The sequence below is a fragment of the Chrysochloris asiatica genome, unplaced genomic scaffold (assembly GCF_000296735.1).
Source record: "Chrysochloris asiatica unplaced genomic scaffold, ChrAsi1.0 scaffold00002, whole genome shotgun sequence".
Taxonomy (NCBI): domain Eukaryota; kingdom Metazoa; phylum Chordata; class Mammalia; order Afrosoricida; family Chrysochloridae; genus Chrysochloris; species Chrysochloris asiatica.
In genome coordinates this window covers 20,680,326-20,697,440 of record NW_006408520.1, presented here as the reverse complement: position 1 = coordinate 20,697,440, position 17,115 = coordinate 20,680,326, and the positions used below count along the sequence as shown (strand labels likewise).

The 17,115-nt window shown below is 34.6% G+C and overlaps 1 protein-coding gene across 1 annotated transcript in view; it reads right to left on the bottom strand.

Annotated features, from left to right (window-relative positions):
• Positions 1 to 287: 287 nt before the first annotated feature.
• The window catches only part of GLMN (glomulin, FKBP associated protein), a 42,197-nt gene continuing 25,369 nt past the window's right edge, over positions 288 to 17,115 (bottom strand). The window contains exons 4-15 of the mRNA XM_006831053.1: positions 15,034 to 15,221; positions 12,888 to 12,941; positions 11,239 to 11,269; positions 11,044 to 11,133; positions 10,096 to 10,137; positions 9,921 to 9,994; positions 8,162 to 8,246; positions 7,650 to 7,759; positions 6,518 to 6,581; positions 1,354 to 1,477; positions 527 to 609; positions 288 to 404 (exon numbers count right to left, since the gene is read on the bottom strand). Coding sequence (XP_006831116.1) covers positions 288 to 404; positions 527 to 609; positions 1,354 to 1,477; positions 6,518 to 6,581; positions 7,650 to 7,759; positions 8,162 to 8,246; positions 9,921 to 9,994; positions 10,096 to 10,137; positions 11,044 to 11,133; positions 11,239 to 11,269; positions 12,888 to 12,941; positions 15,034 to 15,221 — 1,062 coding nt within the window. The remainder of the gene's footprint in view (positions 405 to 526; positions 610 to 1,353; positions 1,478 to 6,517; positions 6,582 to 7,649; positions 7,760 to 8,161; positions 8,247 to 9,920; positions 9,995 to 10,095; positions 10,138 to 11,043; positions 11,134 to 11,238; positions 11,270 to 12,887; positions 12,942 to 15,033; positions 15,222 to 17,115) is intronic.

Below are 17,115 nucleotides of genomic sequence, written 5' to 3'. Positions count from 1 at the left end.
TTTTATAAACACACTACATCTGCATGAATGAAAGCAATTAAACTACATTTTATGAAATTGTTTGTATGGATTTTTTAAAGTCATACTTAAAATACATACAGAATTATTTACAATGTAGATTACTTTTTAAAACCAAAGGCTACTACTGATCCATGTGTTATTAAACAAATTGATAAATAAGAAAAACTACAGTCTAGCAATAACTTTTACAGAAAAATTTTTATGAAAGTATTAAATAAGTCATAATAGAAAACAGTTTACTAATTTTTATTTAGGAAGTAGAATATTCACTTTATTCCAACAGTTTCTTCAGAGGTAGACTTTGTTTTTATTTCAATGAGTTCTTCTACTCGAGCCAGAACACTTTCAATCAAATCAAATGTGAAGAGAGCTGAATGTAGGACCTACAATGTCAAGAAAAATCAGTAGTATTAATTAATGTTGCCTGTAAAACCAAACAAAGCAAAACAGAGAAAAGACTTCAGCTAGATGTAAACTTGAAAAGCTCAGGAAAACTTCAGTTCACCTTAAGCTGCATTTCAGGAGGCATATTAGGGATCTCTTCTCCACATACAGTTATAGAACAGATATCTTTAGATTTCCGGACCTCTGTTAAGAAAAGGGAAAAAACAAGTATGTGTCACATCGACTTAATTGTCAGAGTTCGAGAATAAATTTATAAGCTGTTTTCATCATTCATCAATTAAAAAAAAATGGCAATTGTTTATGTAAATAAGTTTTACTGCTTGAAAGCTCAAAGAATGCTTAACATAAAGCAAATAAAATTATTAAAATTATGTTTTATAACATAAATTTACTGCTTCTTTAAGTGAGTAGCACTATATTAGCATGCAGAAGAAAATTAAAGTTTACAAACTTGTTTCATCAATACATAATCATATTTATACCCAATACACTAAAGATAAAATTTCTAGTAATAACTTTAGAAATATCATATCTACATGGAAGTGATCTCAAAAAAACATAGAATTGTTGACTTAAATTTCTTTTTCATAATTTCTACAGATTTACTCGGGAATAAGGTAGGAGTAAATCCAGCAAAAAGAAATACTTATAATGTACTGATGCCATTAATCAAGAACTTGAGGCTTAAACCAAAATATGCTTTGATACAAGTCTTTGTTAACCAAGCTCAGAGTTAACTGGTTTATGGAGCTGCTAAGAATCATTTTAATTACATAAAAAGTGATCTGGCTGACATTTCCCCCGTTAAGTATAAATTAAACAAGATGAAAAGAAAAAAAAGACTCTTTATTTTGACTATAAAGGTAACAATCCCAAAATGTGGCCAATTTTTAAACCTAACTAAAAATGAAATGGCACATGACTAACCGTGGCTATTTTCTTGGTTATTTTTTATTTCTGCTTCATAATGTGCTTTTGACATATTCAGTCCTATATGGAGTGGTTTTAAGAAATTATTCTCAATCCTTCTGAGTTCTGTCCATAATCCAGTCTGTTCAGAAAAATTAATAAAAGAATTAGTTATTTAGTTCAACATGCATTACCTACTACTATTAAACATGTTGAGAGCTAGAGAAACAAATGAGTAAAACATGCCCCTTGCCTTTCAAAGACCTTACTCTCTAATTGGGCAGAATGAACCGTTTCATAATACAATGACCTGGAGTCCTAGTGTGGCTCTGTGGGTTAATGCGCCAGACTGCAAAGCCGTTTGAACTACAAGGTCGGCTGTTCAAGCTCACCAGCTGCTCCTTGGAAATCCTATACAAGGTTGCTGTCGGTCGGAATCGACTTGACGGCACTTAACAACAATACAGTGACTACTACATCTATTCTGAGCAAAACAAAATGTACTCAGAGCATTACAACTCATGTACCATTTGGATAGTTCCTGATTATGAGATTAATAATTTAAAAGATTTTAGAAAGTTATTTGTTTGAGGATAATCCAGTCTGAGAAATTTCTCTTCCCCTATAAATTATCCCACACCCACAATGATTCTACCTTGTGCATCCCTTTAAACCTTGATCTTTGAACTGATGGTTTTAAACAGGTCTTGTGTAGCATTTGATTAATGCAGATTATATCCTTTGATATTTTGACCGCTGCTTCTATGATGTTATTTTTTGGTCCAGTTGTAAGGATTTTTTTTTTTTTACACTGAGGTGCAATCCACATCAAAAGCTATCAATGCATATATTTACACAATTCATTTTGTAAAATTCCTAATATTTTGTGTGATTCCTGTGATCTTTGAAATCTTACATTATTTTCCTTGACCCTAATTTTAGTCTACATAGTTCAATCACAAATTATTTAAAAAAAGAATGGGTATGGAAGTGGACAGGAAAAGGTATGAGGGGTTAAAACAGAAAGTACGAGGTAAAATGACTTACAGGCTGAGTATTAAAAAAAAAAAAGGCAATTACAAAAAACTAATAATTTACCTAAAGTGATCCTTCAAATAGTACAGAATATCAGAATTTGAACACTAAGTTGGTTTTATCAGTAGAGACAGGGGCATAGTTTATATTATCAAAGTAAAAAATTCTGTACAACTGAAATGTGTGAAAAGGTAACAGTTTATAATGTAGGCAAAGAAATGAAACATGAGATAGTAAGATAAAGAGAAGAATGACATGAAAAGTAAGTTAACAATAACTCAAAATAGCAGGAAAAGAAATGATTATTAAATCATTTGTTGGTTTCATATTTGAACAATTCTGTTCTTACATCTTTCTGCTTTTCAGCTTTCATCTGACTAGTTATCTTGTCATCACACTAATTGGCCCAAAATAGGTACCAGTAGGAGCCTTTGGAATAAAAGCCCCCACAGCTCAGCATCAGCAGAGAATCATTTTATTTCCTAAATGACAGCAAAAATTTCTAAAGTCTTAAAAGCTGTCATTTTTGATAAACTAGTGCACAGCTTTGCCTCTCATTCATACACATGATCAACTGTGTTGGTAAAAATGCAAACAGAGTAAAATGTTAATGGTAGAATCTAGGTGGTGTGTAAATGGCTGATCTCTGATGTTCAAGAATATCATTAAGTAAAAGAAAGTAATCCTATATGCTGATCGTATCTTTTATCCTTTCCTGCAAAATGTTCAAACCAAGTAAAATGGAGACATGATCTGTAGACATTATAGCAGAGATTACACAATACATTTGTTAAAACAGAGAACATACACTAAGTATATTTCATTATATGTAAATGTTACCTTAAAAAAAAAAAACTGTAAACAAATATTGAACTCTACTTAGTATACGGATATCTGTGCAGTTCCTGGGTGGTGCAAATGATTACTGTGCTAAACTGGGAACCAAAGGGTTGGCAGTCTACACAGAAGTACCTTGGAAGAAAGGCCAAGTGATGTACTTCCAAAAATCAGCCATTGAAAACCCTATGGAGTGGGATTATTATGGAGTGCTGAGGTTCTGTTTATGGTGATGGAAAATTTTCAGTGGTTGAGTAATGGTTGCATAGATGATTAATGTGACTGATGTTAGTAAGTTGTTGTTACGTGCAGTCACATGGGTTGAATTTCATAGCAAACCTGTATAGGGTTTCTAAGGAGCAGCTGATGGGTTTGAACCACTGACCTGTGGTTAACAGTCCAGTGCTTACCCTATACCACACCACATCAGGACTCTGTGTAAAAGTTTACACTTTTAAATTTCCAAATGTTGTATGATAAATATTTTTACCAAAAAAAATTGAGCAGTTGGCTGAGGCTGTTTATGTATAACCAAACACCTCATGGAATCTGGATTCTTGGTTTGGAGGTTTGGGGTCATGGTTTCAATGAAAATTCCAGTTAATTGGCCTAATAGCATTTTTAATATTGCATTTAATGTTGTTGTATAATGCCTGGAGTCTTAAAAGCATGCAAGCAGCCATCCAAAGTACAATAATTGGTCTCTCTATTCAATTGGAGCAACAAAGGAAAGAAGAATCAGGCATAGAAGGAAATGGAATGCATGGCTAATTACCTCCCTGAGCAACTGCCTCTTTTGCCATGAGACCAGATAGTGCCTGGTTCAAAACTACCTGCTGTTCCGCGGGAGAAAGGTGAGGCTTTCTGCTCCCATAAAGATTTACAGCCTCGGAAACCCTGTACAGGGTCACTATGGGTCGGAACCGACTCCACAGCACATAACAACAACAACTACCATTATTGAAGGTTTTCATCAAAGATTCTATAGAAGAATCCTGATCATAAGGGTGAAAATTTCAAAACAGAATTTCAATCATGTCTCATGTAATCTAGACTTCCTGGAGACACTGAGGTTGGATGAACCTGAAACTACTGCCTTGAGATAACATTACATAAAAAATACGTAGAAAAAAAAGTTTTCTTGAAACCTAATAATGGTTATGTGCCATGGAGTCAGTTCCAACTCATAGTGACCCCATACAGGATTTCTGAGGCAGAAAATCTTTACGGGAACAGAAAGCCTCATCTTTTTTCCATGGAACAGCTGGTAGTTTTAAAAAGCTGGCCTTGCAGTTCGCAGCCCAATTCATAACTACTACACTACCAGAGTTCCTAAACCTAATAATAATAGTTTAGTTTAGTTATTAAAGAATATCTGCCTTGAGAATTGTGCTCTTATTAAGAACAATCTACATGGGATCACATTGACAACAGCAACCTGGAATATAAGAAGTTTAGTGGGAGGAACAATTCAGAAATGTCAGGCGAGAATGGTTGTGCAACACAAAGAATGTATTGAATGTCACTGAGATGATGTTGTTAGGTGCCATCGAGTCAGTACTGACTCATAGCGACCCTATGCACAACACTGAGATAAACATGTATAAATTGTTAAATTTGTGTATGCTTTGCTGTGCATATTTTCAACAACACAAAACCCTATGGAGCGAGGGCATGGAGGAAGGTAGAATCCCCACTGAGTAGTATCCAATCTGTCTAGGCGGGGCTCTTGTGATACAATAGTGAATAATTGTTATCAGGACTGACTGTGAGGGTTGGAAATGTAAAGGTAGACATTTTGTAGCAAGGAGGGGAGTGATTAACTTTTCAGTCTAGGAGCGGAAGTCCCTGGGACCATCAAGGGAGAAGAGCGGAGAGCAGGACACTACCCTGAGATAGAGGCAGAGATGATGACATGAAGAGATGGAGCAGTTGGGGACTTTAGACCCAGAGAGGGAGAAGGGCTATGTTCTGACAACCGGGGGGCAGGCTTGTAGTGTATACCCTTTGGTTGGTTGATGACACATGGAGGGAATTGTAATCTTGGCAATGAAACGATATATGATAGGATGAATGTAAAGCTAATGTTCTCCATGTAAACTGTCACATAATTCACAATAAAACATTAAAAAAAAAAACAAAACCCTATGGAGCACAGTTCCATTCTGACACACAACAGGTTGCCATAAGTTGGAATTAACTCCATAGCAACTATTGGTATACTGATAGCTGCAGTGTACTTGGAAGTACATTAAAAAATTTTTTTTGATAGATGTATAGATAGATGGTAGAGAAATGCATATGTGATAAAGCAAGTTGAGTAAAATATTAATGGTAGAATTTAGGTAGTAGAAAAATAGGTCACTGTAAAATTCTTTCAACTTTGATGTACACTGAATTTTTACAGTAAAATGTGAGAGAAAAACCAGCACCTAGCTCAGAGACAACTCTAGTCAATGCCAGCAGAGGGATGTACAGCAGGTCAAATCACTCAATCTACTAACTCGGTCAAGAAAATGAAACTGCTATTTTTCACTTAGATTTAACAAAAAAAGTTCACTGACGTCTTGGTATAAAAATTACTTTCATTCCTTTCTAAAAAAAAAAAAAAATTAACACATTGTGATTCATTTACTTAATAGAGGTGACACATATAGGGACAGCGACTATTACAATAAGGTAGGTAGGAAGAGAGAAGATAAAAACTAAATATAATTTTACTGTATGACAAATCTCCTTCAAATAGTTTTCTATTTATTGAGTACCTCTAATGATGTGCTATTTAAAAAATCCAACTTCCTACACATTATGTGAAAGGTGCTATTAACAAATTCAGTTTTAGTGCTGAAATGCGTTAATCTGCCATGTCTCATGAAGCGATATGAAAATATTAAATGAATTTATATTATATGGAGGTCTCAGACTTCAATTATGAGTGACAGGTAAAGCCAACTGAACAATACACCCAAATATACATTGAGCTCCAAAAGATTACCTTGGGATATACACCAATGTACATTGAGCAATAAAAGGTTATTTCACTTGGGATATACAACTTATCTGCTCCAACAGGGCTAAGCAATAGTCAAAAGTGAGGAGTGGCTACCATAGGAAAGGGAAAGGGAAGCTGGAAGTGGTGGTCAGAGTTCCTGGAATTAACTTCAGATTTCAGTGGCACTTTTCTTTGTTGTTGTTAAGTGCTGTTGAGTAACAGGGTAAAATATGAAATATTGGCCTAAACAGAAAATTTGTAACATTTCCTATGCATTTTTAATATACTCACAGTTTCTTTTTCAAATAATTTACTTACTTGATTGTCATTTTCATTGTCTTTGATAATCAAATATCTCAATAAATTTAATGAAGCCATAATCCTGTTAAAAATATATAATTTGTATCATACAGTAAGTACAGTACTACACAATCAATAGCAATTTCAATGAATAAGCTACAACCTTGGGTGTATATTTGTGGAATTATGTTATTAGCTATTAGAAATTATTTTCCTCAACAGCTCTTTTGGAACAGTAATAACTTACTACTTTTCTTCTCCATTTAAAAAGTTCACAAAATATAATTGTGAAAAAGGTCTTTTTTTCTCCCCAACAGACCCTTGTTATCTTTAATATTTCAGGGCATCATCTCTTGATTTCTGAATTTTAAACTTCCTTATGTCAGTGTTTACAAACATTTCCTCACCATTTATTTTGGTGGTGGTTATGTGCTGTGGAGTTGGTTCTGACTCATAGCAATCCTGTCCAGGGTTTCCCAGGAGCAGAAAGCCTCATATTTCTCCTGCAGAACAGTTTTGAACTGTTGACCTTGAGGTTAGCAGCCCAACTCTTAAACACTACACTACCAGAGCTCCTTCAACATCTAGTTTAGTATACTGAAAAAAACTTCATGCCCTGGTGGTGCTGTAAGATAAGCACCGGACTGCTAACCACAAGGTTCAAACCACCAGCCATTCCGCATGAGAAAGATGAGACTTTCTGCTCCTGTAAAGATTTACAGTCTTAGGAACCCTAAATAGGGGTTGCTATGAGTCAGAACTGATTTGATGGCCAATGGGTTTGGTATTTTGTTTTTTATATGAGAGGGGGAAAATGCCCTGGAAAACAAAATAAATCAAGATTCTTAGTTTTTAATTACAAATGCTTAGATATAAATTTCTACACACTGTAATGGATCCTGGGTATGCCAAAGGTACCAAATCATATTGTTGGTCACTGAAGTGTAAAAAGTAATATTTTCAAGTTTGTTTTTACTTATTATTTAATTGCTTAAATATGAAAATCTTTATATAATTTTAGAAATTATGCATAGAATAGAACATCACAGAAAATCACTTTTTTTTTTTTTTTTTTGTTTAGGGTTCCTAAATAGGGATTTTTCTTTCTTTTCTAAATGTATGCTTTGAACTGTGGTAATGGCCACCTCACCTATCTGAGTTTTGCAGTAGGTCTGTTTCAGCACCCTCTGGGAGAGAGAGTACCAAATCTAGAAGGGGCATCAGCTGTGGTCCTGTAAACCATTTGTTGTTATGTGATCTCTGAAAAGCAAAAGAAAAATTAGGAAAGGTTTTATAGAAGAGCCTGACAAATTCATGTGTTCTTCTAATACTTTGCTGCTACAAAAATAAACTACTATACATTATTATTTTTTTAACTTTAATTTCCATTCTCTCATTCACTGCTTATAAATACCTGGAACGAACCCCTGCCAGTTTGGAGCACGGGTGCTCTCTGTTTTCTATGTGGAGTTACTGATTATTCACATATAGATTAGATAGTGTTTAGAAACCACAAAGAAATCAGATTACCAGCTCAAGGAAGTAACATAATCTAGATTTATAGTTAACAAAATAGAAAAGGTTTGTAGGACAATAATAATGTATCCACAAGTAGATAAATATATCAATTTCATAAATGATACTTTGGCATGTTTTTCTTACCTTTAATGATACATCAATTTGATTTTTTATATTTTGAATAATAAAGGCTTCTACTCCTGAATGGTTACTTGTATTCAATAAGCACCTTGAAGGCAAAATTAAAATACACTTGAAATAATCCTTGATGGCATTATTAGTAAATTATGATGACAATTTTACAAATCCAAATGTTCTGTCTAATGGACTCAGGAATACAAACTCCACAATAAAGACAATTAGCAAGGTGATACTAATTACAGAGTAATCTATTATAGTTATTGCTGTCACTAACTGATAAATTCTATTTGTGATTTTTTCCCAATAAGAAATTTCTATTTAATCAAATTTGAAAATTTTAAATATATTTAGCTGTTTAACATGGCAAGAATGAACACTAGTAAATAGCATAAAAGTAGACTAGTGTTGGTAAGACTAGTTTAACTGCGAAGTAATTCAGTATGATTTGTTGTTGTCTGTTCCAACTCATAGCAGCCCTGTATAGGGTTCCCAAGGAGCAGCTGGTGGGTTTGAACAGCTGACCATGTGGCTCACAGTCTAGTGATGATCCTACAGTGCCATACCAGTTGTAGCTTAAGAATTTAATTTTTTTTGTGGGGATACAGGTAGAACAGAACAAGAAGCTGTTATATGTCTTAAGCATCAAAAAGTGATCTCATCCAACTGTTCTGACACTATCAGGAAAAATGAAGAAAAGATAGAATAAAGAGTACTAATGTTGGCTCATTCCAAAGTAGACTTTACGCACTTTAACTATTTAATTCACTTTTATTTACTAGAACAGGGGTCAACAAATTAAGGCCTGTAGGCAAAATACAACCTGTTGCCTGCTTTTGCTACAAAGTTCAGAAGTTGCCAGAGGCACTATATGGTCTATAAAGTTTATAGGAATATTTCCTATTTGGCCTTTTGTAGAAAATTTGCCAACACCAAAAAGAGAGGTGCTAGAATCTTCTTTCCCTCAAACAGCACTATCAGTAGTTCTGCTATTAACATGTAATGAATAGCCCATCAAAGTTGTAACTCCAGCCATTACTTCAAACTGTGAATAGTGGAAATTATTGATGTGTATAAATACTAGTAGGAACCTTATCATTCTAAGTTTACTCTTTTAAGTCCATTTTAATTTTAGAGTATTTCAATTAATTAAATTATATATGGTTATTTAGGAACTCTGGTAGCATAGTGGTTACGAATCAGGCTGCTAATCTCACGGTCAGCAGTTCAAAACTACCAGCTGTTCCACGGGAGAAAGATGAGGCTTTCTGTTCCTGTAAAGATTTACAGCCTCGGAATCCCTGTACAGGGTCACTATGAGTTGGAACCAACTCCATGGCACATAACAACAACAATTGTTATTTATTTAGATACATAGACACATACACAACGATTACTACTTTTCTACCCAGCTCAAATAAGATAAATATGGCTTCCAAGTAGAATTGTGGAGCCTCTGGGTGATTCAAATTGTTAACTCACTAGGCTACTACCCAAAAGCTTGACTCTACCTAGAGTCTTCCTTGGAAGGAAGGCCTAGACATCTACTTCTGAAAAATCAGTCACTGAAAACTCTATGGAGCATAGTTCTACTCTGATATCCATGGGGTCATATGAGTTAGAATCAACTCAATGGTGATAGATTTTTAGTTAAAGTTGTATTATATAATCATACTGAAATAATATACCCTGGAATAAATTACATAGTATTAATTTGTTTTTTAATCAACCACACATTTAGCAATTAACCATGCTTGATACATACCTAAATAATGTATATTTGCCTTGTGAATCCAACTTATTAATATATAGCTGTAGCAGAGTTAGACCCCTTTTCCTCTAAAACAGAACAGATAATATTGTTTAAAATGAAAAAAGATTAAATTATTCATTCAATTTCTCATTGTTATGCATTATTTTGTTCCAAAACATTTACATACCAATATCTCAATGGGGCAAAGCGTCATTATTTTTACTAAGCCCTGGAAATAAAAACAATTTAAAATTCAGATGCTAATAGATTACACATGGGGATTGCAAACAAGCTTCTATATTATCAATTATGGATATAAAAATTTGGAGAAGTAAAGATAGGAAACTTAAAAGTGAAGTTAATTTTTCCCTGAGACATTCATTCTACTATTAGATCTATGGGAAGTGACGTGAAATTGATTTTGTAAGTGATGAGTGGAGTGTTACAAAATATGAATTTAAATGTGAGTGGTAATTTTCAATAATGTTTAGAGTACATAAAAATGAAATAAAATTCGTAGAATTCATAAAATTAAAAATAATAAAATTTAATACACTAACAGAAGTCATGTTTTTTTAGGTAAGTAGTAGAAAAAGTTTCTACATTGAGATCTAAAGACCTATTTGAATATCATAACTAACAAGAATTACTAGCAAAAATAAATCTGAGGAGGTAAAAACAAAATCTTTATTAGTTTTTCTAGTAATGACTCAGTACTGCACCCCCTGAAACTGAGTCCTGAAAATTTAAGTTATAAGAAAAGTGGAGGAGGTTCATTTTCCAAGTTCCAACACTGTGTTAAAGAAGGTTATGAAAACACTGTGTACAGTGTTGACTACTAAAGTCACTAGCCACATATAACTACGTGAATTTTAATGAATTTACATGAAATAAAATTTAAAAATCAGTTCTTGGTTAAACTAGCCATATAGCAAGCATTCACTGTGGATTATGATTATTATACAGCACAGGTTATGGAACATTCCCTCTATCACAGAAAATTCTATTGGACAGCATTGCACTAGAGTTGTGAAAGGACATGGGAAAGGAAATGGGAGAGGGGTCAAAAATGACTACATTACTTAAGTTCAGAACAGGCACGGAGCTATTTTTAAGATAATAAACATCTAATTACCTGAGGCACAGTAAGAAAACACTTGATTTCTAAGTACTGGTGAAGTAAGTGGTTGTCTTCTATTCTTAATAAACTATACTCCAGCAGATCCTACAAATTAAAATATATACAGAGATACATATTTGTTGAAGTCAACAGCTGTATTTGCTAACATGACTATATATTTAAGTTATAATTGAAGCAAACAAACCTTACCAATCCTTTGAAGAAAACTGACTCTTCTGTTCTGGAAAAGAATATTAAGAGTTTATCAACATGATTTTAAAAATTGTTTTAGAACAATTCTTCATTTTAGGAAAAATAAATTAAAAATGAAAATTTAGAGACAATATATATTTAAGGAGCCCTGGTAACACTGTAGGTTATGTGTTGGGCTGCCAACTGCAAGGTCGCTAGTTATTCCATGGGAGAAAGATGAAGCTTTCTGCTCCTGTAAAGATTTACAACTTCGAAAACCCTAGACAGGGTTGCTATGAGTCAGAACTGACTCTGGCACACAGTCACCACCACTACTATATATGTGTATACATATATAACATATATGTACATACACACACATGTGTGTGTACATATGTATATATACACACAAATACATATGCATACACATGTATACATATAGACTTAAGGAGAAGTCTTGTTGACAAATATTAAGAAGAAATTGTGTTAAAGAATTTAGTAAAAAATCTTAATCCATCTCTCTTAAATGGCCAATGATATCCAAATCAGCCCACTTGGGGCTTACGTCTTGGCTTCAAAGCAACTGTTCTTCAATAGTGCATACTAAGAAACCAATTCTACCCATAAAATGCTATAATACTGCAGTTAAATGTTTGTGTATAATCTATTTTTTTTTTAATGCTTTCCATTTGTTATGTACTTTTTTTTATAAAAACTTATGACCACTGTTAACTAAATACTTAAGATTGGTGGGAAAAAAAATTATCTCAGCCTCCAGGTTCTTACTCTAATCATAAAAGGAGTTGTGTTATTATTTTTTTGGCTTAATGACTTTGGAAATCTCAGAAACATAAAATTTAGATTCAAGTACAATAATATGGATACGGTACACTCACCGTATAAATAACAGAAATTAAATAAAAACAATTATAAAATTATTTAGACATACATAAATTTACAGACTTAATAACTACTTGTGCCAGGAGACCCTTGGAAATTCCTGCCTTGTGGGCCGCCATGTTACAAATCTTCCTTCACCTGGGAAGAGATGGGATTGATAAACTGTCACTAGTGTTCCTAAAAGATAGTACTGCAAGGCCTGACTGATCTCAAAAGATAATTTAAACATGTTTTAACAAGGAAAGAAAACAAAGAACATGAGTTTTGCAAAATGCTTAAATTTCTGTCTTGAAAATTATGCATACCTGTCACTTTGTAAATATCTAAAAAGAGAAAGTCTTATCTCTTAGCAACCCAAATAAGAAATGCTGTGACTGAATAACATTAGCTACTTCCTTTACACAGTTAATAGATTGTGCCCATGCAGCAAAAGTATGGAAGAACTTCTCTTATTGACCACCTCTTCTTAGATGAAACAGGATGCAGTGAGATAGGGATGCTTCAAGTTACCAACTTTGGAAATAAGTACAGAAACCTCAGAAACAGATGACAAGAAAACCAAGAGAATTATCTTAATATTATCTTGGGCTTAAAATAAGAGTCTTTGGTGAAATTTTTCTTTGATTTATTTCTGTATGTATTCTGATTACCTCACTGTTTTTATAAAATAACCAGTAAATTAAGACCTGGCAAAGAGATAGTCTACCATGATCTTGACAAGGCCTATCTTAATGCACTTAATTCTTATGTTATTTGAAACATCTTACCTTTGCAAAAAGACTTCAACATGCCCCATATTAAATTTCAAAAGGTACAATGGACTAAAATGGGAAGAAAAAAAAGATACAGATATACATTTTTAGAAATTGTATACATATGTTATATCATTTTGGTGGCAGTGTCATGATGACTAGTTTAAGCTCTAGTGTTAGAACTATTCCACTTATGTCTCTTGTTAGTTGTTATATAGTATCTTGGGCAGTATCTTAATTTGTCTAAGCCTGTCTTTGTCTAAACTTGTTATTTTCTTCTGTAAAATGAGATCATGCTCTATTTCAAAGTTATTATAAAGATTAGATATTGTTGTTGCTGTTAAGTATCATCAAGTTGGTTCTGACTCACAATGACCCTGTATAGGGTTTTTGAAGCTATAAATCTCTAAATCTCTATGGAAGGAGAAAGTCTCATCTTTCACAGACCAGTTAAAAACCACTGACCTGGTGGCTCACAGTCCAGTGCTTATCCTCTAGAGCCACAGTGTTCCCAAAGATTAGCTAATGCAATGCTAAATGCATGGAAAGTTATAAGCATCATGTTTTAATACATGGCGAACATGCCAATGGTAGCCATTATTGTAATATTTGCATACAAACTTATCCCCAGGTACTATTGTTGTTGTTAAGTACCGTGGAGTTGGTTCCAACTCACAGTGACCCTGCACAGGGTTTCTGAGGCTGTAAATCTTTACAGGAGAAGAACGCCTCATCTTTCTCCCATGGAACAGCTGGTAGTTTCAAACTGCTGACCTTGAGGTTAGCAGCCTGACTGTAACCACTACACTACCAGAGCTCGTATCCCCAGGTATATACATACATAAATATACAAACTCCCAGAGAGAAGTAGGGAATCCAGGCGTGGCACAATAGAATAAGCAGATGCTAACCAGATGTTCCTTGGAAACCCCATAAAGGGCGGCTGTGAGTAGGAACCGACTTGATGGCACACAACAATAAGAGAGAAATATACTTAAGGCCTACATGGACCTTAAAATAAAAAAGATGTTATTTATGAAATCATACCTATGTTGTTGTTATTATTAAATGCTATCGAGTCAGTTCTGACTTATCTTGACTCTGTTTAAGGCTTCAAGGAGCAGCTACTGGGTTTGAACTGCCAACCTTGCCATTAACAGTCCAGTGCTTCACCTATAGAGCTACACCAGGACCCCAAAATTATACATATGTTTATAAGCTTTGTAGGAAAAGAGGTACAGTTTCAGGTAATTATAATAGGTAGCTTCAACCTTAATTGGGTTGTGAGAGGTTTTCCTTAAGTGATGTTTAAGGATACAGATTGTTCTAAGCACACACAAGAGGTGCATGGTGGCTCTGTACAATAAGCATTGGAGTGAGTGGTTTGAGTCCACCAGCCACTCCATGGGAGAATGACAAGGGTTTCTGCCCCAGCAAAGATTTACACACTCAGAAACCCTATACAGGGTTGCTATGTGTATGAATCGACTAGATGACACTTAACATCACCACCAAGCATACCTTTCTCTAAAAGCAGAAAGGTCATGATACATTTGTACAAGACATCAAAAGGTGTTACAGGAGTACAGAAAACAAGAGGTGATACATGAATTAGGAAAATCAAATAGGGACTATACAACATATAAACTTGTCTCACAAGTCATGTTAAGGTATTCAGACTTTATTCTTAGAGTAACAAGGAATACTTAAGGGCTTTATGTAATAGACTACTTAAAAAAATTTTTACTTTCTAGTCTGTGAAAATGGGTTGGATTAAAAGGGAGAGTGGATGTATGAAGATCCATTCAGGATTACAGCAGCAATCCAGTGAGGAAATGATAATTTTGATTACTCCATGGGTATCTGACCCGTTTCCTTCATTATAGTCCAGCATGTCCCAACAGCTTCAGAGACTAGTCCTGTCCCCACCATTCCCTTTTGCCTATTCCAACACACACCTTTTCAGAGTTTGATAGAGTACAGCCAGTGTCATTAGAACTTTAGTAGCTACTCTCATTTAGAACTAACAAAAATAGCCTTTAATATTTTTATTTTAAATGTCTTAGCATGTTAATTAACACATAGGACATAGGATACTAGATAAAGGAGCTGATGAGACACCTTTTAGAAAAACACAAATAAATCCAATATTAACACTTACCTTAAAACCATTGGAAGCTGATCGATACTGACACCCTGTACAAATACTAGATATGCCAGAGAAGCCATCGCATCTGCTAACTGTTTGTCTTCTTCTTCTTCAAATTCAAGGTGTTTCCAGATCCTCTTTTTCTTCCCATAATTAAAAATCATTTTGGAGAGAGGGTCTCCAACAGCTAGTAAAAAACCCTGCGAGGAGAGTAAAAAAGGAAGCTGTGGTAGACAGCTCTTAGGTGGCTCTCCTTACAATCACACCATGTATAACCCCCTCTTTTGACTATGGGTGGGAACTTTTAAATCTTGCTTCTAATCAGAATTTGCAAAGATGATGTGATGTTGCTCACATAATCAGGTTATGTTACAAACAAAGTGATTTTTGTAAATCTAAGTAAGGTCCCAAATCAACTGATTTTGAGTTATTCAAAAGAGCTATCTCAGATGGATCAGACTTAATCAAGTAGAAGGTTTTTAAAGAGCGCCCAACGCCCTCTTGAAGACTTTCTCTAGCTGACTTTAAAGAACTAAGCTGACATGTTATGAGAGGGCCCGTGGAAAGGGCTATAGGGCAAAGAACTGTAGGCAGCTTCTAGGTGCTGACAATGACCCCCTGGCTATAGCCAGCAAGAAAACAGGGACTTCAGTCTTATAGCCACAGGAAGGTGAATTCTGCTAAGAACCTCATGGAACTTGGAAGTGGATCTTTCCCCAGCTCAGCTTCTGATGAGTCCCAGCCAACACCAGATATGATCTTGACAAGAGAACCCAGCTGAGCTATTCCAGAATCTGACCCAGAAAAACTGTAAGATAATAACAGTGTATTTATTGTTTTCAGCTGTTAAGTCTATGGAAATTTATTACATAACAAGAGTAAATTAATACAGAAGCCAACAAGAAAATCATATTCTACATATCTGTCATAAATGGTTTCTAAATCACCTCGGTGTTTAATTCAGAATCATGATTGAAGGTAAACACACACAAATTAATTTTACTGACAATCCAATGGCCTGACTACTAGATACAGGGATTTGATATAAACACATGTGAAATCATTTTACATTTAACTTTTTTTAGAAAATACAACAGAGATATTTAAGAATCATGTAAAAAAAATGATTCAGTATCATGAAATGATAGTAAGGTCGTTGTTTGGGTGAAGAATACTCTAGGAACAGTGCTCCACTGACTACTGCCTGCCTAGATAGCTTGAGGCGTACTGGTCTCTTTGCAGTGGACCAGTGACTGTAGAGGCTGAGGAAACAGTGCTGTTATCTGAGGTTGCGTGAGTTCTCGTGCCACAATAGAAAGAAAAACACAAATAGACAGGACCACAAGGTTAAACTTTTATCTTTTTTCAAGGAGTGAAAGAGGGAGAGAAAGAAACTCAGGAAGCACAGGTTCACCCCTATGCTCCTGGAGCTACAACTTCTAATTCCAGTAGAGTAGAAACACCTGATCTTCAGAATCCAACAGTTTAAGTCTTGGCTCTTCCACTTACGGTGTGACACTCGGTGAGTTACCTGAACTCTCTAAACCTCCATTTTTCTTATCTAGAAAATTACCTTATTCTTTTGTCAAATATTCATGGATCAGCTCTACAAAAAGGCTTACTCACACGTTCACTCACTTATTTGATACACACTTGAGTGCCAGGCACTGGGCCTGGCATAGTGCCAAATTATAAAGCCAAGTAAGACTTCTTGTCTTGAGGGAGTTAAAATCTGCTGATCCCAGATGGCTCCATTACTCATTTCAGAACATAAAAAGAAGCCATAAAAATCATCCTGTTTTAAGAAACTGTTACTCAGCTATTTTTGTTAAGTGCTGTTGAGTTGGTTCTGACTCATAGCAACCTTCTATAGGGTTTCTGAGGAACAGATAGAGAGTTTGAACTGCTAACCTTGTGGTTCAAATTGACCTTGAAGCACTTTGGTATTTATTCTACAGTGCCACACTAGGACTCCTAGTAGGTACTAAATACAAGAGGGAAAAAAATTCCATTATTTTTTTCATTACATTTTTCATAAATTTTTTGAAGCCACTGCTGAACTGATTTTCTTTTTTCTTTTATTGTGAATTATAT